The sequence below is a fragment of the Somniosus microcephalus genome, unplaced genomic scaffold, assembly GCF_052327205.1.
Source record: "Somniosus microcephalus isolate GS21.2 unplaced genomic scaffold, FLI_Smic_1.0 unresolved_chr2, whole genome shotgun sequence".
Classification (NCBI taxonomy): Eukaryota; Metazoa; Chordata; class Chondrichthyes; order Squaliformes; family Somniosidae; genus Somniosus; species Somniosus microcephalus.
The window spans coordinates 13,038,193-13,062,080 of NW_028225180.1; the positions used below are offsets into that span (position 1 = coordinate 13,038,193).

General features: G+C 51.0%; 1 protein-coding gene across 1 annotated transcript in view; it reads right to left on the bottom strand.

The window, feature by feature from the left end:
* Positions 1–23,888, bottom strand: part of LOC147092140 (T-cell surface glycoprotein CD5-like) — a 92,460-nt gene that overhangs the window by 54,382 nt on the left and 14,190 nt on the right. The window contains exons 2-3 of the mRNA XM_085975558.1: positions 11,888–11,917; positions 6,768–6,800 (exon numbers count right to left, since the gene is read on the bottom strand). Of these exons, the coding sequence (XP_085831684.1) occupies positions 6,768–6,800; positions 11,888–11,917 (63 nt within the window). The remainder of the gene's footprint in view (positions 1–6,767; positions 6,801–11,887; positions 11,918–23,888) is intronic.

Below are 23,888 nucleotides of genomic sequence, written 5' to 3' on the forward strand. Positions count from 1 at the left end.
ACAGGTACAGCACGGGTTAGACACAGAGTAAAGCTCCCTCTACACTGTCCCATCAAACACTCCCAGGGCAGGTACAGCACGGGTTAGATACAGAGTAAAGCTCCCTCTACACTGTCCCATCAAACACTCCCAGCGTTGGTACAGCATGGGTTAGATACAGAGTAAAGCTCCCTCTACACTGTCCCATCAAACACTCCCAGGGCAGGTACAGCACGGGTTAGATATAGAGTAAAGCTCCCTCTACACTGTCCCATCAAACACTCCCAGCGCTGGTACAGCATGGGTTAGATACAGAGTAAAGCTCCCTCTACACTGTCCCATCAAACACTCCCAAGGCAGGTACAGCACGGGTTAGATACAGAGTAAAGCTCCCTCTACACTGTCCCATCAAACACTCCCAGGGCAGGTACAGCACGGGGTTCGATACAGAGTAAAGCTCTCTCTACAATACCCCATCCAGCACTCACAGGGCAGGTACAGCACGGGGTTAGATACGGAGTAAAGCTCCCTCTACACTGTCCCATCAAAGACTCCCAGGGCAGGTACAGCACAGGTTAGATACAGAGTAAAGCTCCCTCTACAATGTCCCATCAAACACTCCCAGGGCAGGTACAGCATTGGGTTAGATACAGAGTAAAGCTCCGTCTACACTGTCCCATCAAACACTCCCAGGGCAGGTACAGCACAGGTTAGACACAGAGTAAAGCTCCTTCTACACTGTCCCATCAAACACTCCCAGGGCAGGTACAGCACAGGTTAGATACAGAGTAAAGCTCCCTGTACCTGGTCCCATCAAACTCTCCCAGGGCAGGTACAGCATGGGCTTAGATACAGAGTAAAGCTCCCTCTACACTGTCCCATCAAACACTCCCAGGGCAGGTAAAGCACAGGTTTGATACAGAGTAAAGCTCCCTCTACACTTTCCCATCAAACACCCCCAGGGCAGGTAAAGCACAGGTTTGATACAGAGTAAAGCTCCCTCTACACTGTCCCATCAAACACTCTCAGGGCAGGTACAGCACGGGTTAGATACAGAGTAAAGCTCCCTCTACACTGTCCCATCAAACACTCTCAGGGCAGGTACAGCACGGGTTAGATACAGAGTAAAGCTCCCTCTACACTGTCCCATCAAACACTCCCAGGGCAGGTACAGCACGGGTTAGATACAGAGTAAAGCTCCCTCTACACTGTCCCATCAAACACTCCCAGGGCAGGTAAAGCACAGGTTTGATACAGAGTAAAGCTCCCTCTACACTGTCCCATCAAACACTCTCAGGGCAGGTACAGCACGGGTTAGATACAGAGTAAAGCTCCCTCTACACTGTCCCATCAAACAGTCCCAGCGCTGGTACAGCATGGGTTAGATACAGAGTAAAGCTCCCTCTACACTGTCCCATCAAACACCCCCAGGACAGGTACAGCACGGGTTAGATACAGAGTAAAGCTCCCTCTACACTGTCCCATCAAACACTCCCAGCGCTGGTACAGCATGGGTTAGATACAGAGTAAAGCTCCCTCTACACTGTCCCATCAAACACTCCCAGGGCAGGTACAGCACGGGTTAGATATAGAGTAAAGCTCCCTCTACACTGTCCCATCAAACACTCCCAGCGCTGGTACAGCATGGGTTAGATACAGAGTAAAGCTCCCTCTACACTGTCCCATCAAACACTCCCAAGGCAGGTACAGCACGGGTTAGATACAGAGTAAAGCTCCCTCTACACTGTCCCATCAAACACTCCCAGGGCAGGTACAGCACGGGGTTCGATACAGAGTAAAGCTCCCTCTACAATACCCCATCCAGCACTCACAGGGCAGGTACAGCACGGGGTTAGATACGGAGTAAAGCTCCCTCTACACTGTCCCATCAAAGACTCCCAGGGCAGGTACAGCACAGGTTAGATACAGAGTAAAGCTCCTTCTACAATGTCCCATCAAACACTCCCAGGGCAGGTACAGCATTGGGTTAGATACAGAGTAAAGCTCCGTCTACACTGTCCCATCAAACACTCCCAGGGCAGGTACAGCACAGGTTAGACACAGAGTAAAGCTCCTTCTACACTGTCCCATCAAACACTCCCAGGGCAGGTACAGCACAGGTTAGATACAGAGTAAAGCTCCCTGTACCTGGTCCTATCAAACACTCCCAGGACAGGTACAGCATGGGCTTAGATACAGAGTAAAGCTCCCTCTACACTGTCCCATCAAACACACCCAGGGCAGGTACATCACGGGCTAGATACAGAGTAAAGCTCCCTCTACACTGTCCCATCAAACACTCCGAGGGCAGGTACAGCAGGGGTTATATACAGAGTAAAACTCCCTCCACACTGTCCCATCAAACATTCCCAGGGCAGGTACAGCACGGGTTAGATACAGAGTAAAGCTGCCTCTACACTGTCCCATCAAACACTCCCAGTGCAGGTACAGCACGGGTTAGATACAGAGTAAAGCTCCCTCTACACTGTCCCATCAAACACTCCCAGGACAGGTACAGCACGGGTTAGATACAGAGTAAAGCTCCCTCTACACTGTCCCATCAAACACTCCCAGGACAGGTACAGCACGGGTTAGATACAGAGTAAAGCTGCCTCTACACTGTCCCATCAAACACTCCCAGTGCAGGTACAGCACGGGTTAGATACAGAGTAAAGCTCCCTCTACACTGTCCCATCAAACACTCCCAGGGCAGGTACAGCACGTGTTAGATACAGAGTAAAGATCCCTCTACACTGTCCCATCAAACACTCCCAGGGCACGTACAGCAGGAGTTAGATACAGAGTAAAGCTCCCTCTACACTGTCCCATCAAACACTCCAAGGGCAGGCACAGCACGGGTTCGATACAGAGTAAAGATCCCTCTACACTATCCCATCAAACACTCACAGGGCAGGTACAGCACGGGTTAGATACAGAGTAAAGCTCCCTCTACACTGTCCCATCAAACACTCCCAGGGCAGGTACAGCACGTGTTAGATACAGAGTAAAGATCCCTCTACACTGTCCCATCAAACACTCCCAGGGCAGGTACAGCATGGGTTAGATACAGAGTAAAGCTCCCTCTACACTGTCCCATCAAACACTCCCAGGGCAGGTACAGCATGGGTTAGATACAGAGTAAAGATCCCTCTACACTGTCCCATCAAACACTCCCACGGCAGGTACAGCAGGAGTTAGATACAGAGTAAAGCTCCCTCTACACTGTCCCATCAAACACTACCAGGGCAGGTACAGCACGGGTTCGATACAGAGTAAAGCTCCTTCTACACTATCCCATCAAACACTCCCAGGGCAGGTACAGCACGGGTTAGACACAGAGTAAAGCTCCCTCTACACTGTCCCATCAAACACTTCCAGGGCAGTTACAGCACGGGTTAGATACAGAGTAAAGCTCCCTCTACACTGTCCCATCAAACACTCCCAGGGCAGGTACAGCACGGGTTTGACACAGAGTAAAGCTCCCTCTACACTGTCCCATCATACACTCCCAGGGCAGGCACAGCACGGGTTAGATACAGAGTAAAGCTCCCTCTACACTGTCCCATCAAACACTCCCAGGGCAGGTACAGCACGTGTTAGATACAGAGTAAAGATCCCTCTACACTGTCCCATCAAATACTCCCAGGGCACGTACAGCAGGAGTTAGATATAGAGTAAAGCTCCCTCTACACTGTCCCATCAAACACTCCCAGAGCAGGTACAGCACGGGTTAGATACAGAGTAAATCTCCCTCTGCACTGTCCCATCAAACACTCCCAGGGCAAGTACAGCACGGGTTAGATACAGAGTAAAGCTCCCTCTACACTGTCCTATCAAACACTCCCGGGACAGGTGCAGCACGGGTTAGATACAGAGTAAAGCTCCCTCTACACTGTCTCATCAAACACTCCCAGGGCAGGTACAGCACGGGTTAGATACAGGGTGGATCTCGGGCCCAGAATGCTGAGTTTTGTTTTTGAGGCTCGTTGTGGGTGCTCAGTTGTTTTCCGTGTGCCACCTCGCTGCGCTGTGTGGGCGACGGGAAGGCAGTGGTTAGAGCTGAAAAATAGCGCTCGCTTTACGCCCATATAAGGAGAGCAAACAATGGGCCCGGCCTTCGCTCCCGCTCTTGTTTGACTCAAACCATCGCAGACCGGGGGTGGGGGCAGTCGCCGAGACGAGAGCGGGGCAGGGGGTGATGCAAATGTTCCCAGTGCCCCCTCCGGAGTGGGAGGTGGCAAAACTAGTCTGAGGTCAGAGGAACATAGGAACAGGAGGAGGCCATTTAGTTCCTCGAGCTTGTTCCACCATTCAAGGAGATCATGGCTGATCTGTGACCTAACTCCATACCCAGGCCTTGGCCCCATATCCCTTAATACGTTTAGTTAACGAAAATCTATCAATCTCCGATTTAACATTAACAATTGACCCGGCATCAATTGCCGTTTGCGGAAGAGAGTTCCAAACTTCTCCCATCCTTTGTGTGTAGAAGTTTTCCCGAACTTCACTCCTGAAAGGCCGGGCTCTAATTTATAGACTGTGCCACCTGGTCCTAGAATCCCCAACCAGCAGAAATAGTTTCTCTTCATATATCCTATGAGTTCCCCTTAATATCTTGAAAACTTCGATCAGATCACCTCAAACCTTCTAAATTCAATAAAATACAACCCTAGTTGGTGCAATCTCTCCTCGTAACTTAACCCCTGGAGTCCGGGTGTCATTCTGGTAAACCTACGCTGCACTCCCTCCGAGGCCAATAGGTCCTTCCTGAGGTGTGGTGCCCAGAACTGCTCACAGTGCTCCGATTGTGGTCTAACCAGGGTTATTTTAGGTTACTGATCACCTCTCAGTGACCCCTTCTGGAGGAGTGAGCATGTGGGGGTGTGGTTGGGGGGGGTGGGGGGTGGTGGATGGGGCGGAATGTGTGAGGGCCGCTGCAGTCAAAGAGCCTGTCTGTGTTGACAGCGAGGTAAATGGCCGTGAAGCCTGGGCCTTTCCTGCTCTGTGTGTGTGTGGGGCTCAGTACCTCACCGGGTGTGAGATCAGGCTCACTCAACATAGGCCGGGGATGGAGCCTGGGCCTCTCCTGCTCTGTGTGTGTGCGGTGCTCAGTACCTCACTGGGTGTGAGATCAGCTCACTCAGCACAGGCCGGGGACGGAGCCTGGGCCTCTCCTGCTCTGTGTGTGTGTGGTGCTCAGTACCTCACCGGGTGTGAGATCAGGCTCACTCAACATAGGCCGGGGATGGAGCCTGGGCCTTTCCTGCTCTGTGTGTGTGTGGGGCTCAGTACCACACCGGGTGTGAGATCAGCTCACTCAACATAGGCCGGGGATGGAGCCTGGGCCTCTTCTGCTCTGTGTGTGTGTGGGGCTCAGTACCACACCGGGTGAGAGCTCAGGCTCACTCAGCACAGGCCGGGGATGGAGCCTGGGCCTCTTCTGCTCTCTGTGTGTGGGGCTCAGTACCACACCGGGTGAGAGATCAGGCTCACTCAGCACAGGCCGGGGATGGAGCCTGGGCCTTTCCTGCTCTGTGTGTGTGTGGGGCTTAGTACCACACCGGGTGTGAGATCAGGCTCACTCAGCACAGGCCGGGGATGGAGCCTGGGCCTTTCCTGCTCTGTGTGTGTGTGGGGCTCAGTACCACACCGGGTGTGAGATCAGGCTCACTCAGCACAGGCCGGGGATGGAGCCTGGGCCTTTCCTGCTCTGTGTGTGTGTGGGGCTTAGTACCACACCGGGTGTGAGATCAGGCTCACTCAGCACAGGCCGGGGATGGAGCCTGGGCCTTTCCTGCTCTGTGTGTGTGTGGGGCTCAGTACCACACCGGGTGTGAGATCAGGCTCACTCAGCACAGGCCGGGGATGGAGCCTGGGCCTTTCCTGCTCTGTGTGTGTGCGGTGCTCAGTACCTCACTGGGTGTGAGATCAGCTCACTCAGCACAGGCCGGGGACGGAGCCTGGGCCTCTCCTGCTCTGTGTGTGTGTGGTGCTCAGTACCTCACCGGGTGTGAGATCAGGCTCACTCAACATAGGCCGGGGATGGAGCCTGGGCCTTTCCTGCTCTGTGTGTGTGTGGGGCTCAGTACCAAACCGGGTGTGAGATCAGCTCACTCAACATAGGCCGGGGATGGAGCCTGGGCCTCTTCTGCTCTGTGTGTGTGTGGGGCTCAGTACCACACCGGGTGAGAGCTCAGGCTCACTCAGCACAGGCCGGGGATGGAGCCTGGGCCTCTTCTGCTCTCTGTGTGTGGGGCTCAGTACCACACCGGGTGAGAGATCAGGCTCACTCAGCACAGGCCGGGGATGGAGCCTGGGCCTTTCCTGCTCTGTGTGTGTGTGGGGCTTAGTACCACACCGGGTGTGAGATCAGGCTCACTCAGCACAGGCCGGGGATGGAGCCTGGGCCTTTCCTGCTCTGTGTGTGTGTGGGGCTCAGTACCACACCGGGTGTGAGATCAGGCTCACTCAGCACAGGCCGGGGATGGAGCCTGGGCCTTTCCTGCTCTGTGTGTGTGTGGGGCTCAGTACCACACCGGGTGTGAGATCAGGCTCACTCAGCACAGGCCGGGGATGGAGCCTGGGCCTTTCCTACTCCGTGTACCTGGGGCTCAGTACCTCACCATGCTTTGCAATTAGCAATTTACGAACTGATGGGATGGATCGAAATATTTAGAACGATGTGAACAGAACAAAGACATTTCAGCAGTTGAGTCATTCACGGGCGGCTTTATATGAATAATGAACTGATTAATTTCCGTCGGTTGAAATACAAGCGAAGTACAAACCATTATGCTTTCCAAAAGGTTGTGAGACAGATCCTGAAAAACAAAATGAAACAGTCTGTGAATATGACTCCTTGAGGGAGGCGAGATCTGAATGTTCGCTCTTAATGTACGTGTACAGTAGTGTCAGTGGGTAGCACTCTCGCCTCTGAGTCAGAAGGTCGTGGGTTCAAGCCCCCACTCCAGAGACTCGAGTCCTATAATCCAGGCCGACACGCCCAGGTACTGAGGGAGCGCCGCATTGTCGGAGGGTCTGTACTGAGGCAGCGCTGTCGGAGGGGCAGCACTGAGGGAGTGCTGCACTGTCGGAGGGTCAGTACTGAGGCAGCGCTGCACTGTCGGAGGGTCAGTACTGAGGGAGCGCTGCACTGTCGGAGGGTCAGTACTGAGGGAGCGCTGCACTGTCGGAGGGTCAGTACTGAGGCAGCGCTGCACTGTCGGAGGGGCAGTACTGAGGGAGTGCTGCACTGTCGGAGGGTCAGTACTGAGGCAGCGCTGCACTTTCGGAGGGGCAGTACTGAGGGAGCGCTGCACTGTCGGAGGGGCAGTACTGAGGGAGCGCTGCACTGTCGGAGGGGCAGTACTGAGGGAGTGCTGCACTGTTGGAGGGGCAGTACTGAGGGAGCGCCGCACTGTCGGAGGGGCAGTACTGAGGGAGCCCCGCACTGTCGGAGGGGCAGTACTGAGGGAGTGCTGCACTGTCAGAGGGTTAGTACTGAGGGAGCGCCGCACTGTCGGAGGGGCAGTACTGAGGGAGCGCCGCACTGTCGGAGAGACAGTACTGAGGGAGCGCTGCACTGTCGGAGGGGCAGTACTGAGGGAACGGCATACTGTCGGAGGGGCAGTACTGAGGGAGCGCTGCACTGTCGGAGGGGCAGTACTGAGGGAGCACTGCACTGTCGGAGGGGCAGTACTGAGGGAGCACTGCACTGTCAGAGGGGCAGTACTGAGGGAGCACCGCACCGTCGGAGGGGCAGTACTGAGGGAGCGCTGCACTGTCGGAGGGGCAGTACTGAGGGAGCGATGCACTGTCGGAGGAGCAGTACTGAGGGTGAGCTGCACTGTCAGAGGGGCTGTACTGAGGGAGCTCTGCACTGTCGTAGGAGCAGTACTGAGGGAGAGCTGCACTGTCGGAGGGGCTGTACTGAGGGAGCGCTGCACTGTCGCTGGTTCCGTCTTTCAGATGAAACGTTAAACCAAGGGTCCCCATCTGCCCTCTCGGGTGGATATAAAAGATCCCACGGCCACTATTGGAAGAAGAGTGGGGGCAGTTCTGCCCGGTGTCCTGTGGCCCCAATATTTACCCTTCAACCAACATCACTATAAAATAAAAACAGAATTTGCTGGAAATACTCTGCAGGTCAGGCAGCATCTGTGGAGAGAGAAACAGAGTTCACGTTTCAGGTCGATGACCTTTCACTCCCTTATCTTGCAAAAATCTGTCGCTCTCCACCTTAAATGTATTTAATGACCCGGCCTCCATGGCTCTCTGGGGCAGAGAATTCCACAGATTTACGACCCTCAGAGAAGAAATTCCTCCTCATCTCAGTTCTAAAATGGCGACCCTTTATTCTTGTGATGAAATATTTCCATTCATCACTGCCTGTGACTGAGATCGGTTTCAGTGTCATTTCCCTTCCCCCAGACCTCATTGTATTGTGTACTGGAATGTGCTGTATTGTATACTGGAATGTGCTGTGTGTAGGGCTCCGCCCATACCTGGCCCCGTTTGTAAGCTGGCTTCAGTCTAGCCACAGTCTCCAGAAGGACGACATCTCTCTCGCTTACGTGTTTCGTTCTAAGTTAATAAAAGCCTTGTTTTGTTCTGCTACCTTCGAGTCTCGGAATTATTGAGGCACATCAATTCTGAAACAGAGAGGGAGGGAACTGTACCGAGAGAGAGAGAGAGAGAGGGAGAGACAGGGAGAGGGGGAACTGTAAAAAAAAATAGCCAGTTCTGACGAAGGGTCATCGACCGGAAACATTAGATCTGTTTCTCTCTCCACAGATGCTGCCTGTCCTGCTGAGTATCTCCAGCATGTTCTGTTTTTATTTCAGATTTCCAGCATCTGCAGTATTTTGCTTTTGTATCACAATAAAATAGATTATTACATTTGGTGGGAGCTTGCTGTGCTCAATATTGGCTGCCGCGTTTCCCACATTACAACAGTGACTGACTACACTTCAAAACGTACTTCATTGGCTGTAAAGCGTTTTTGGAACATCCTCAGGTCGTGAAAGGCGCTATATAAATTCAAGTTCTTTCCTTTGTGTTCAGTGTCTATTATTGATCCAATTTTAGGCAGTTTGATGTACAATTCCATCATTGTATAAAAGCAGGGAAGTCCTGCTACAACTGTACAGGGCGTTGGTGAGACCACACCTGGAGTACTGCCTACAGTTCTGGTCTCCTTATTTAAGGAAGGATATTTTTGCATTGGAGGCAGTTCAGAGACGATTCACTCGGTTAATTCCTGAGATGAGGGGGGTTGACTTATGAAGAAAGATTGAGCAGGTTGGGCCTATACTCATTGGAGTTTAGAAGAATGAGAGGGGATCTTATTGAAACATATATGATTCTGAGGGGGGCTCGACAGGATAGATGCAGAGAGGATGTTTCCCCTCGTGGGGAAATCTAGAACTCGGGGGCACAGTCTCAGAATAAAGGGTCGCCCTTTTAGAACTGAGATGAGGAGGAATTTCTTCTCTCAGAGGGTCGTAAATCTGTGGAATTCTCTGCCCCAGTGAGCCGGGGAGGCTGGGTCATTGAATACCTTTAAGGTGGAGATGGACAGATTTTTGCAAGATAAGGGAGTGAAGGGTTATGGGGAGCGGGCGGGGAAGTGGCTTTGAGCCCAAGATCAGCCCTGATCTTACTGAATGGCGGAGCAGGCTCGAGGGGCCGAGTGGCCTATTCCTGCTCCTATTTCTGATGTTCTTATGTTCTTATTGTTTGCATGTCTATCCTGTAGGAACGTTAGGAACAGACACGATGGGCCGAATGGCCTTCTGTGCTGTAATTTTCTATGATTCTATGAACAGCAGGATCCCGTTCAGCCCCTTGAGCCTGCTCCGCCATTCAATCAGGTCGTGGCTGATCTGTACCTCACCTCCATCTACCCTCCTTCGCTCCATCTCCCTCGATACCCTCACCCAACAAAATCCTATCGATCTCAGTCTTGGAAGCTCCAAGTGACCCCCCCAGCCTCCACAGCTTTTTGGGGGAGAGAGTTCCCGATTCCCACTACCCTTTGTGTGAAGAAGTGCTTCCTGACATCACCCCTGAACGGCCTGGCTCTAATTTTAAGGTTACGCCCCCCCCCCCTTGTTCTGAACTCCCCCCACCAGAGGAAATAGTTCCTCTGTATCTACAATACAGGGCCTTTAACGGAGTAAAACATCCCAAGGCGCTTCACAGGAGCGATTATCAAACAGAATTTGACTCCGAGCCACAAACGGAGATATTAGGACAGGTGTGGTAGGTTTTAAGGAGCGTCTTAAAGGAAGAGAGAGAGAGAGAGAGGAGGAGAGGCTTAGGGAGGGAATTCCAGAGCTCAGGGGCCTAGGCAGCTGAAGGCACGGCCGCCAATGGTGGAGCGATTCAAATCGAGGGGATGCGCAAGAGGCCAGAATTAGAAGAGCACAGATATCTGGGAGGGGTGCAGGGCTGAAGGTTACAGATATGGCTGGGGGGTGGGTGGGGCACGAGTCCATGGACGCATTTGAAAACAAGGAGGGAGAATTTTGTAATTGAGGCCTTGCCGGACCAGCTACACACTGTCCATTTGTATGGCGCTAAAACGTACCCAGATACTAAGCACAAGCCTCTCCACTAGGCCGCAATGACTCTCACTCCCACCCTCACCGGTGTAGAATGCTCTCTGGAGTTTCAGAGAATGAGAGGTGATCTCATACAAGATTCTGAAGGGGATTGACAGGGTAGATGCTGAGAGGTTGTTTCCCCTGGCTGGAGTGTCTAGAACAACTGGAGTATTGCATCCAGTTCTGGTCACCACACTTTAGGAAGGATGTGAAGGCCCTCGAGAGGGTGCAGAGGAGATTTACCAGAATGGTTCCGGGGATGGGGGATCTTAGTTACAAGGACAGGTTGGAGAAGCTGGATTTGTTTTCATTAGAGCAAAGGAGGTTGAGGGGTGATTTGACAGAGGTGTAAAAGATTATGACGGGTTTGGATAGGCTAGACGGGGAAAGGCTGTTCCCACTAGTTGATGGTACAAGGACTAGGGGACACAGATTTAAAGTTTTGGGCAAGAGATACGGGGGGGGGGATGTGAGGAAAAACTTTTTTACGCAGCGAGTGGTGAGGGCCTGGAACTCGCTGCTGACGGAAGTGGTGGAAGCGGAGACACTCAATGTTTTCAAGGGGAGACTGGATAGGCACTTGAGGGAAATAAACTTGCAGGGCTACGGGGATAGAGCGGGGGAATGGGACTGACTGGATTGCTCTACAGAGAGCCGGCACGGACTCGATGGGCCGGATGGCCTCCTTCTGTGCCGTTATGTCTCTAACTAGGGGTCACAGTCTCAGGATAAGGGGTTGGCCATTTAAGACTGAGATGAGGAGGAATTTCTTCACTCAGAGGGTTGTGAATCTTTGGAATTCTCTGCCCCAGAGGGCTGTGAATGCTGAGTCTTTGAGTATATTCAAGGCTGAGATCGATAGATTTTTGGACTCTAGGGGAATCAAGGGATATGGAGATCGGACGGGAAAGTGGAGTTGAGATCGATGATCAGCCTTGGTCTTACTGAATGTCAGAGCAGGCTCAAGGGGCCCTATGGCCGACTCCTGCTCTTATATTCTTATGTTCTTATATTCTCTCCCCACCCTCTTTCCCATTTAGCCCAATTTCAGCCTGAACAGGAATTTATCTTCGGTAACGTACATCATGAGAGAGAGAGAGAGGAGTCCTTCATCGCCCTCTCTCTGGGGCCTGGAGCAGCCCCAGGTCCCTGAGGGTCAAAGGTCAGAGTCTGACCCATCCCCCGTGCTCCCATTCCTTACTGTCTGAAGGAACTGACAGAATGTAAGCGACTCGCGCACAATTCTCAACGACATCCCGTTCACTTCCGAGGTGTGGTGCCAGACTGTGAGACAAACTTACCCTGAGTCGACGGTTCTTGACTGTAGACTCCTGCGATGAAAGGAGATGGACAGGGTCAGATACGAACAGCACGTTGCGTTAAAGTGAGCGAGCGAGAGAAATAACAAGCTTATACACAAGACAGACCCAGGGGTCATTGGACAGTAATCAGTGTTGTGTATGTCCCTTTTAGGGAATAACTGGTCTTAGACTGCAGTACCGGCAGTGACCACCCCTGTATAAAAGGCCCTAGCAGGCTTCTGTAGTTTCAGTTTCAAGCTGCCTCTTGTTCAGTAAAGTACCTGTTAAACTGTTCTCCCGAAGTCCGTGTATTATTGAGGCGCGGACTTTACAATCAGGAGCGGGAACCCTGGCTGATTTCCCCTCTCTCTAACCCAGGGGTCACTGGACAGTGATCAGGAGCAGGAACCCTGCCTGATTTCCCACTCTCTCTAACCCAGGGGTCACTGGGCAGTGATCAGGAGCAGGAACCCTGGCTGATTTCCACTCTCTCTAACCCAGGAGTCACTGGACAGTGATCAGGAGTAGGAATCCTGGCTGATTTCCCGCTCTCTCTAACCCAGGAGTCACTGGACAGTGATCAGGAGCAGGAACCCTGGCTGATTTCCCCTCTCTCTCTAACCCAGGAGTCACTGGGCAGTGATCAGGAGCAGGAACCCTGGCTGATTTCCCCTCTCTCTAACCCAGGGGTCACGGGACAGTGAACAGGAGCAGGAACACTGGCAGATTTCCCCTCTCTCTCTAACCCAGGAGTCACTGGGCAGTGATCAGGAGCAGGAACCCTGGCTGATTTCCCCTCTCTCTAACCCAGGGGTCACGGGACAGTGAACAGGAGCAGGAACACTGGCAGATTTCCCCTCTCTCTAACCCAGGGGTCACGGGACAGTGAACAGGAGCAGGAACCCTGGCTGATTTCCCCTCTCTCTAACCCAGGGGTCACGGGACAGTGATCAGGAGCAGGAACCCTGGCTGATTTCCCCTCTCTCTAACCCAGGGGTCACGGGACAGTGAACAGGAGCAGGAACACTGGCAGATTTCCCCTCTCTCTCTAACCCAGGAGTCACTGGGCAGTGATCAGGAGCAGGAACCCTGGCTGATTTCCCCTCTCTCTAACCCAGGGGTCACGGGACAGTGAACAGGAGCAGGAACACTGGCAGATTTCCCCTCTCTCTCTAACCCAGGGGTCACGGGACAGTGAACAGGAGCAGGAACCCTGGCTGATTTCCCCTCTCTCTAACCCAGGGGTCACGGGACAGTGAACAGGAGCAGGAACCCTGGCAGATTTCCCCTCTCTCTCTAACCCAGGAGTCACTGGGCAGTGAACAGTAGCAGGAACCCCGGCTGTGCCATCTTTCAGGATGAGACATTAAACCAAGGCCCCGTCTGCTCTCTCAGGTGGATGTAAAAGATCCCACAGCCACTATTTTGAAGATGAGCATGGGTGAATTCTCCCCCTGTGTTGTGGACAATATTTATCCCTCAATCAACATCACTAAAAAAAACAGATTATCTGGTCATTGCTCTTTCTAGGGCCTTGCTGTGCGCAAATTGGCTGCCGCGTTTTCTACATTACAACAGTGACTACACTTCAATGTACTTCATTGGCTGTGAAGCACTTTGGGACGTCCTGAGGTGGTGAAAGGCGCTGGAGAAATATAAGTCTTTCTTTTATTTGTGGTAATATTTGATGGCGGAATGTAAGCTCGAGGAACAGCAAATCATCTTTCGATGAAGCACTTTACAGCCTTCTGGATTCAACATCGAGTTCAACAATTTCAGGCCATGACCACCGCTCCCACTTTCTCGGACAGCAGCGGTTGGTAATGTTTCTGCTGTTGCCTTTCACACCTCCCCTGGACCCATCTTTTGTTTCTTTACTTGTCTGTACGAAAGGCTGGATATTTAGAGATATTTAGCAAACGAGAATCATATACCCTATAAATTCAAGTGTAGCCATTGACCAAATGGTATTACCCATAATTACTCCTGGGCAATTAAAAAGCTAAAACTTGTTCAAAATGCAGCTGCAAAGACAGTCAAAAGCAGTTTTGACTAAGTTCTGATAGCAAACAGCCACAGGCTGCGAGTGAAGGTTAAATTGCTAAATAACATATTGTGATGCTGAGCAGAAATTAGAATTCGCTCAACAAAACTAATTGCAAAGATATTTAAAAAATAATTAGTATAAGGACATAAAATGGGAGAGATCATGGAGATAAGGTATTTATCTGGTAGATGAAAGTGAGATAGTTTGGATACCTCAAGACTAGTCAAACAGCGCTGACGTGGGCCCTTGGTATAAAGGCCTTGTACCAGGGAGGCAGGAAATGAAAGAGGTAAAGTAAATTCCAATGGGGTGAAAACGTATAAACAAGATAACAAGACAGCAAGATAGGGTTGACAGAAAAATACTGGAATGGCGGGATGCTACCTTAGTCTGAGTGACAATGATATTTTGACCATTAGAACCAATTAAAAAAGGAGATTTTGTTAAAGACCATATATGGAAACTGGCCAAACCAACTTTCGATAAGAAAAGGGTTAAAACCTCGATACTCAAAGAACAACTTTAGACAGACTCACTGGGAGAACAAAGGAACAGGCTTAAGACGACATCATCTGTGTCCGAGAGGTTCCAGAGACCCAGGGCTGTGAGCTATTCGTTAAAACTATCGCCTGTTGTTAAGTATATTAAGTTGATCTATTGCTCAAACATATTGGCTGCTGCCTATTGGTGCCTTGCCCAAGAACTCTGAGAGATCATTAAGATCTTACATGTCCCATTGCCATCCCCTATTGCCTTGCACCATCAACAACAACAACTTGCATTTACATAGCGCCTTTAACGTAGTGAAGCGTCCCAAAGCGCTTCACAGCAGCGATTATCAAACAAAAGTTTGACACCGAGCCACATAAGGAGATATTAACGACAGGTGAGCAAAAGCCTGGTTAAAGAGATTGGATTTAAGGAGCATCTTATAGGAGAACAGAGAGGCGAGAGGTTTAGGGAGGGAATTCCAGAGCTTAGGATTTAGGCAGCTGAAGACACGGCCACCAATAGTGGAGCGATTAAAATCGAGGGATGCGCAAGAGACCAGAATTGAAGGAACACAGAGATCTCAGAGGGTTGTAAGGCTGGAGGAGGTTACAGAGATAGGGAGGGTTGTAGGGGCTGGAGGAAGTTACAGAGATAGGGAGGGTTGTAGGGGCTGGAGGAGGTTACAGAGATAGGGAGGGTTGTCGGGGCTGGAGGAGGTTACAGAGATAGGGAGGGTTGTAGGGCTGGAGGAGATTACAGAGATAGGGAGGGTTGCAGGGCTGGAGGAGGTTACAGAGATAGGGAGGGTTGTAGGTCTGGAGGAGGTTACAGAGATAGGGAAGGTTGTAGGGCTGGAGGAGATTGCAGAGATAGGGAGGGTTGTAGGGCTGGAGGAGGTTACAGAGATAGGGAGGGTTGTAGGGCTGGAGGAGGTTACAGAGATAGGAAGGGTTGTAGGGGCTAGAGGAGGTTACAGAGATAGGGAGAGTTGTAGGGGCTAGAGGAGGTTACAGAGATAGGGAGGGTTGTAGGGGCTGGAGGAGGTTACAGAGATAGGGAGGGTTGTAGGGGCTGGAGGAAGTTACAGAGGTAGGGAAGGTTGTAGGGCTGGAGGCGGTTACAGAGATAGGGAGGGTTGTAGGGGCTGGAGGAGTTTACAGAGATAGGGAGGGTTGTAGGGCTGGAGGAGGTTACAGAGATAGGGAGGGTTGTCGGGCTGGAGGAGGTTACAGAGATAGGGAGGGTTGTAGGGGCTGGAGGAGGTTACAGAGATAGGGAGGGTTGTAGGGGCTGGAGGAGGTTACAGAGACAGGGAGGGTTGTAGGGCTGGAGGAGGTTACAGAGATAGGGAGGGTTGTAGGGCCTGGAGAAGGTTACAGAGATAGGGAGGGTTGTAGAGCTGGAGGAGGTTACAGAGATAGGGAGGTTTGTAGGGCTGGAGGAGGTTACAGAGATAGGGAGGGTTGTTGGGCTGGAGGAGGTTACAGAGATAGGGAGGGTTGTGGGGCTGGAGGAGGTTACAGAGATAGGGAGATTTGTGGGGGCTGGAGGAGGTTACAGAGATAGGGAGGGTTGTCGGGCTGGAGGAGGTTACAGAGATAGGGAGGGTTGTAGAGCTGGAGGAGGTTACAGAGATAGGGAGAGTTGTAGGGGCTGGAGGAGGTTACAGAGATAGGGAGGGTTGTAGGGGCTGGAGAAGGTTACAGAGATAGGGAGGGTTGTAGAGCTGGAGGAGGTTACAGAGATAGGGAGGTTTGTAGGGCTGGAGGAGGTTACAGAGATAGGGAGAGTTGTAGGGGCTGGAGGAGGTTACAGAGATAGGGAGGGTTGTCGGGCTGGAGGAGGTTACAGAGATAGGGAGGGTTGTCGAGCTGGAGGAGGTTACAGAGATAGGGAGGGTTGTAGGGGCTGGAGGCGGTTACAGAGATAGGGAGGGTTGTAGGGCTGGAGGAGGTTACAGAGATAGGGAGAGTTGTAGGGCTGAGGCGGTTACAGAGATAGGGAGGTTTGTAGGGCTGAACGAGGTTACAGAGATAGGGAGTATTGTAGGGCTGAACGAGGTTACAGAGATAGGGAGGTTTGTAGGGCTGAACGAGGTTACAGAGATAGGGAGGGTTGTAGGGCTGAACGAGGTTACAGAGATAGGGAGGTTTGTAGGGCTGTACGAGGTTACAGAGATAGGGAGGGTTGTAGGGGCTGGAGGAGGTTACAGAGATAGGGAGGTTTGTAGGGCTGGAGGAGGTTACAGAGGTTGGGAGGGTTGTTGGGCTGGAGGAGGTTACAGAGATAGGGAGGTTTGTAGGGCTGGAGGATGTTACAGAGATAGGGAGGGTTGTCGGGGCTGGAGGGGGTTACAGAGATGGGGGGGGATTCCGGACCCAAGGATGAGACTTTTAAAATCGAGACATTGCTGGACCTGGAGCCAATGGAGGTCGACGAGCTCTTTTGTCATTTATTCATTCCTGTCCTCCACCCGATAACAGACCTCTCTCTCACAACAGAACAGCAAAACACAGCGGATGCTGGAAATCCGAAATAACAACCGAAAATGCTGGAAACACTCAGCAGGTCAGGCAGCCTCGAGGAGAGAGCAACAGAGTTAACGTTTCGGGTCGAGGACCCTTCGTCAGAACTTGAACAAACCTCGCGCCCTTATTAATTCCTTTCCTGTCCTTCCCTTTCCCCCTGGCTCTGTACTTGGTTATAAACTCTTACATCCCTTAACATCTCCAGGTTCTGCTGAAAGGTCATCGACCTGAAACGTTAACTCCGAATCTCTCTCCACAGCTGCCAGGATTACAGATAGAACATACGGCACAGAAACAGGCTCGTTCGGCCCAACCAGTCCATGCCGGCGTTTATGCTCCACTCGAGCCTCCTCCCGTCTTTCCTCATCTAAATCTTTCAGCGAAACCCTCTATTCCCTTCTCCCTCATATGTTTATCTAGCTTCCCCTTAAACACATAGAAACAGAGAAAAATAGGAGCAGGAGTCGGCCATTTGGCCCTTCGAGCTTGCTCCGCCATTCAATAAGATCATGGCTGATCCTCTGTCTCAATACCATATTCCCGCTCTCTCCCCATACCCCTTGATGCCTTTTGTGTCTAGAAATCTATCTATCTCCTTCTTAAATATATTCAGTGACTTGGCCTCCGCAGCCTTCTGTGGTGGAGAATTCCACAGGTTCACCACCCTCTGAGTGAAGAAATTTCTCCTCATCTCAGTCCTAAATGTCCTACCCCGTATCCTGAGACTGTGACCCCTCGTTCTAGACCCCCCCCCCCAGCCAAGGGGAAACATCCTTCCTGCACCCAGTCTGTCTAGCCCGGTCAGAATTTTATACGTTTCAGTGAGGTCCCCTCTCATTCTTCTAAACTCTAGTGAATACAGGCCGAGTCGACCCGATCTCTCTCCTCATACGACAGTCCTGCCATCCCAGGAATCAGTCTGGTGAACCTTCGCTGAACTCCCTCTATGGCAAGTATATCCTTTCTTTGGTATTCTATACTGTTCGCCTCAACCACTTCCTGTGGCAGCGAGTTCCACATTCTCAGCACTCTCTGGGTAAAGATGTTTCTCCTGAATTCTCAATTTGATTTCTTGGTGGCTATCTTATAATGATGAGCCTCTAGTTTTGCTCTTCCCCACAACACTCTCTCTGTATCTGCTCTAGATGCTGCCTGACCTCCTGAGTTTTTGCAGCATTTTCCGTTTTTAGTTCAGATTTGTTGGCGACTTTTCAGTGCTCGATTTGTATCACACAGAAGGAGGCCATTCCGCTCATCGTGCCTGTGCCGGCTCTTTGAAAGAAATCTCCAATTAGTCCCACTCTCCGTCCCGCTCTTTCCCCATAGCGCCTGCAAATTCTTCCCCTTCAAGGATTTATCCAAATCTCCTCTTGAATCTGCTTCCACCACCTTTTCAGGCAGCGTATTCCACATCACAACACCTCGCTGTGTAAAACAATTCTCCTCATAGGAGCAGGAGGAGGCCCATTCAGCCCCTCGAGCCTGTTACCATAGGAACAGGAGGAGGCCCATTCAGCCCCTCGAGCCTGTTACCATAGGAACAGGAGGAGGCCCATTCAGCCCCTCGAGCCTGTCACACAGGAACAGGAGGAGGCCCATTCAGCCCCTCGAGCCTGTTACCATAGGAACAGGAGGAGGCCCATTCAGCCCCTCGAGCCTGTTACCATAGGAACAGGAGGAGGCCCATTCAGCCCCTCGAGCCTGTTACCATAGGAACAGGAGGAGGCCCATTCAGCCCCTCGAGCCTGTTACACAGGAACAGGAGGAGGCCCATTCAGCCCCTCGAGCCTGTTACCATAGGAACAGGAGGAGGCCCATTCAGCCCCTCGAGCCTGTTACCATAGGAACAGGAGGAGGCCCATTCAGCCCCTCGAGCATGTTACACAGGAACAGGAGGAGGCCATTCAGCCCCTCGAGTCTGTTACACAGGAACAGGAGGAGGCCCATTCAGCCCCTCGAGACTGTTACACAGGAACAGGAGGAGGCCATTCAGCTCCTCGAACCTGTTATATAGGAACAGGAGGAGGCCATTCAGCCCCCTCGAGCCTGTTACACAGGAACAGGAGGAGGCCATTCAGCCCCCTCGAGCCTGTTACACAGGAACAGGAGGAGGCCATTCAGCCCCCTCGAGCCTGTTACCATAGGAGCAGGAGGAGGCCCATTCAGCCCCCTCGAACCTGTTACAAAGGAACAGGAGGAGGCCCATTCAGCCCCTCGAGCCTGTTCCGCTATTCAATGAGATCACGGTTGATCTGTGACCTATCTCCATATTTTGCCCCGTATCCCTTAATACCTTTTGGTTAACAAAAATCTATTGATCCCAGATTTAAAAATAACAATTGACCCGGCATCATTTGCCCTTTGCGGAAGAGAGTTCCAAACTTCTCCCACCCTTTGTGTGTAGAAGTGTTTCCTAACTTCACTCCTGAAAGGCCTGGCTCTAATTTTTAGACTGTGCCCCCCAGTCCTAGAATCCCCAACCAGCGGAAATAGTTTCTCTCTCTCTACCCTATCTGTTCCCCTTAATATCCTGAAAACTTCAATCAGATCACCTCAAACCTTCTAAATTCTAGGGAATACAACCCCTAGTTTGTGTAATCTCATCTCCCCCTCTGATTCTTTTGCTGATTATCTTCAATCTGTGCCCTCTGGTTACCGACCCTCCCATCGGTGGAGATATTTTTTCCCAGTGTGCGTCTGCCGTGGCTCAGTGGGTAGCACTCTCTCATCTCTGAGAGTCAGAAGGCCGTGGGTTCAAGTCCCACTCCAGCGACTTGAGCACAAAACTCTGGGCTGACACTCCCAGTGCCAGTCCCAGGGAGTGCCGCACTGTCGGAGGTGCCGTCTTTCGGATGAGACGTTAAACTGAGGCCCTGTCTGCCCTCTCAGGCGAACGTTAAAAGCTCCCTCTAGGCCACTATTTTGAAGTAGAGCAGGGGAGTTATCGAGAGGATGTGAGTACAGGAGCAAGGATGTCTTGCTGCAGTTGTACAGGGCCTTGGTGAGACCGCACCTTGAGTATTGTGTGCAGTTTTGGTCGCCTTATCTGAGGAAGGATGTTCTTGCCACGGAGGGAGTGCAGCGAAGATTCACCAGGCTGATACCTGGGATGGCAGGAATGACGTATGAGGAGAGATTGGGTCGATTGGGCTAATACTCGCTGGAGTTTAGAAGAATGAGAGGGGATCTCATTGAAACTTATAAAATTCTAACAGGACTAGACAGACTAGATGCAGGAAGGATGTTCCCGATGGTCGGGGAGTCCAAAACCAGAAACACAGTCTAAGGATAAGGGATAAGCCATTTAGGACTAAGATTAGGAGGAATTTCTTCACCCAGAGAGTGGTGAACCTGTGGAATTCTCTACCACAGAAGGCAGTTGAGGCCAATTCATTAAATATATTCAAGAAGGAGTTAGATATATTTCTTAAGGCTACAGGGATCAAGGGATATGGAGAGAAGGCAGGGACAGGGTAATGAATTTGGATGCTCGGCCATGATCTCATTAAATGGCGGAGCAGGCTCGAGGGGCCGAATGGCCTACTCCTGCTCCTATCTTCTATGTTTCTATGGTAAAAAAGCAAAATACTGCGGATGCTGGGAATCTGAAGTTAAAACAGAAAATGCTGGAAATACTCGGCAGGTCAGGCAGCATCTGTGGAGAGAGAATCAGAGTTAACGTTTCAGTTCTGACGAAGGGTCATCGACCTGAAACGTTAACTCTGTTTCTCTCTCCACAGATGCTGCCTGACCTGCCGAGTATTTCCAGCATTTTCTGTTTCTATTTTGAGTTAGCCCTGGTGTCCTGGGGCCAATATTTATCCCTCAATCAACATCACTAATAAAAACGGATTATCTGGTCATTTATCACATTGCTGTTTGTGGGAGCTTGCTGTGCGTAAATTGGCTGCTGCGTTTCCTATATTACAACAATGACTATATTTCAAAAGTACTTCATTGGCTGTGAAGTGCTTTGGGACGTACTGAGGTCAAGACAGACGCTGTATAAATGCATGTTTTTTATTCACTCCATCAGAAAAAACCTTAATAATAGTCTCGCTCTCCCTAACATAATTTATTGCTTTCAGTTTCCTCTCCATGACGATGTTGATCATTTCAGTCTGAATGAAAGATCGCAGACATCTGATAAGTCTGTTTTATGTCCCACTTTCTGCCTTCCCCCCTCTGTGAAGGTGCCCACCCTCTCTGGGCATGTCCCCACGGGCGCAGTTATCCTCCGACCACCCCCACCCCCTCCACCGCGCGGGTCTGGGTATTGGATTTGGGCAGGCTGCTTGGCTACGGGGTGCATCGTAGGAGCCAGCCCTCATGCACTGTCAATACGAGCAGGGATACTGGATGGAGTCTGAGCAGGAAACCTGGTCAGACTGTCCTGTCGGAAGCGACGAGCTCAGGCCCCAGCTGGAGTATTGTGTCCGATTCTGGGCACCCCACTTTAGGAAGGGCGTCAGGGCCTTGGAGAGGGTGCAGAGGAGATTGACCAGAATGGTACTAGGGGTGAGGGACTTCAGTTATGTGGAGAGACTGGAGAAGCTGGGATTGTTCTCCTTAGAGCAGAGAAGGTTAAGGGGAGATTTGATAGAGGTGTTTAAAATCACGAAGGGTTTTGATAGAGTAAATAAGGAGAAACGGTTTCCAGTGGCAGGAGGGTCGGTAACCAGAGGAGACAGATTTAAGGTGATTGGCAAAAAAACCAGCGTCGACACGAGGAAACATTTTTTTTTACGCAGCGAGTTGTTATGACCTAGACTGCACTGCGTGAAAGGGCGGCGGAAGCAGATTCAATAGTAACTTTCAAAAGGGGAATCGGATAAATACGTGTAAAGGAAAAATTTGCAGGGCTGTGGGGAAAGAGGGGAGTGGGACTAACTGGAGAAATCTTTCAAAGAGCCGGCACAGGCATGATGGGCCGAATGGCCTCCTTCTGTGCGGTATCGTTCTAGGATTGTTTGTCTAACTGTTCTCTCAGTGCTGAACCACACGAGCAGGTGTTCTTTTTGAACTGCACACACACACAAAGAGAAACAAACGGAAGCTGAATCTAATTCACAGTAAGACAAAGGCAGGGCAGAGAGACAAAGACAGCCTGAAAACAATAGGCAGTTCCTGCAGAGGGCTGTTGGTAAATCCCCCGGTGAAATGTGGTACAGAGCCAAGGTGTACGGGAAAGGCCCAGGCCCCATCCCCGGCCTATGCTGAGTTAGCCTGATCTCAGATTTCCAACCAGTTGGTACCTTACAATCAGGTTAAGTACCTCCTGTGCTTATTACAGAATCACAGAACCGCGCAGCGCAGAAGCAGTTCATTCGGCCTATCTTGCCTGTGCCGGCTCTTTGGTAGAGTTCTCCAATTAGTCCCCACTCCCCCCACTCTTTCCCCACAGCCCTGCAAATTTTTCCCCTTCAAGTATTTTTCTGATTCCTCTTTTGAAAGTAATTATTGAATCTGCTTCCACCGCCCTTTCAGGCAGCGTATTCAGATCATAACTTGCTGCGTAAACAAATCTCTCCTCATCTCCCCCTCTGGTTCTTTTGTTGATTATCTTAAATCTGTGTCCTTTGGTTTCTGATCCTCCTGTCACTGGAAACAGTTTCTCCTTATTTACTCTATCAAAACCTGTCATAATTTTAAACACCTCAATTAAATCTCCCCTTAACCTTCTCTGCTCTAAGGAGAACAATCCCAGCTTCTCCAGTCTCTCCACGTAACTGAAGTCCCTCATCCCTGGTACCATTCTGGTCAATCTCCCCTTAACCTTCTCTGCTCTAAGGAGAACAATCCCAGCTTCTCCAGTCTCTCCACGTAACTGAAGTCCCTCATCCCTGGTACCATTCTGGTCAATCTCCCCTTAACCTTCTCTGCTCTAAGGAGAACAATCCCAGCTTCTCCAGTCTCTCCACGTAACTGAAGTCCCTCATTCCTGGTACCACTCTGGTCAATCTCCCCTTAACGTTCTCTGCTCTAAGGAGAACAATCCCAGCTTCTCCAGTCTCTCCAAGTAACTCAAGTCCCTCATCCCCTGGTACCATTCTGGTCCATCTCTTTTGCACCCTCTCCGAAGGCTGGGCATCCTTCCTAAAATGCGGTGTCGTGAATTGGACTCAATACTCCAGCTGGGGCCTGGACCAGTGAACTACGAGGGTTTAGCATCGTTTAATTGGGGCAGGAGGAAACAAACAGACTCAGAATTAAGAATCTATTCCCGGTTTACAGAGAGACAGAAAGTGGGAGTAGGGCTCCCAGCTCCCTAAACCCTTTCCTTTCCGCACTTTCTAATTGTAGTTTGACTCGTTCACAGATACCTGGAGAACACGTGGTGCCTGAACACGCTGCCTTGTGATGGGCCGAATGGCCCCCTTCTGTGCTGTAAGATTCCATGACTCTCTAAAATGTTTCAGGGTTCAGAAGCTAAACCAAATAATCCCCAGGCTCTACTCCAACTCCTAGAATAGATTCACATCATAGAGCTTTGTATAGAATGACATCAAGTCTACAGCACAGACACAGGCCATTCGGCCCAACTGGTCTATGCCGGTGTTTATGCTCCACACGAGCCTCCTCCCACCCCTCTTCATCTCACCCCATCAACATATTCCTTTCTCCCTTGTGTTTCTCTAGCTTCCCCTTGATTGACTATGCTAGTCACCTCAACCACTCCCTGTGGTAGCGAGTTCCACATTCTCACCACTCTCTGCGTAAAGAAGCTTCTCCTGAGTTCTCTACTGGATTTATCAGTGACTAACTTTTATTTATGGCCCCCGAGTTCTGGTCTCCCCTACAACTGGAAACATCCTCTCTACCTCTACCCTATCAAACTCTTTCAGTCACCAGGCTGATACCTGGGATGGCAGGAATGACGTATGAGGAGAGATTGGGTCGATTGGGCTTATACTCACTGGAGTTTAGAAGAATG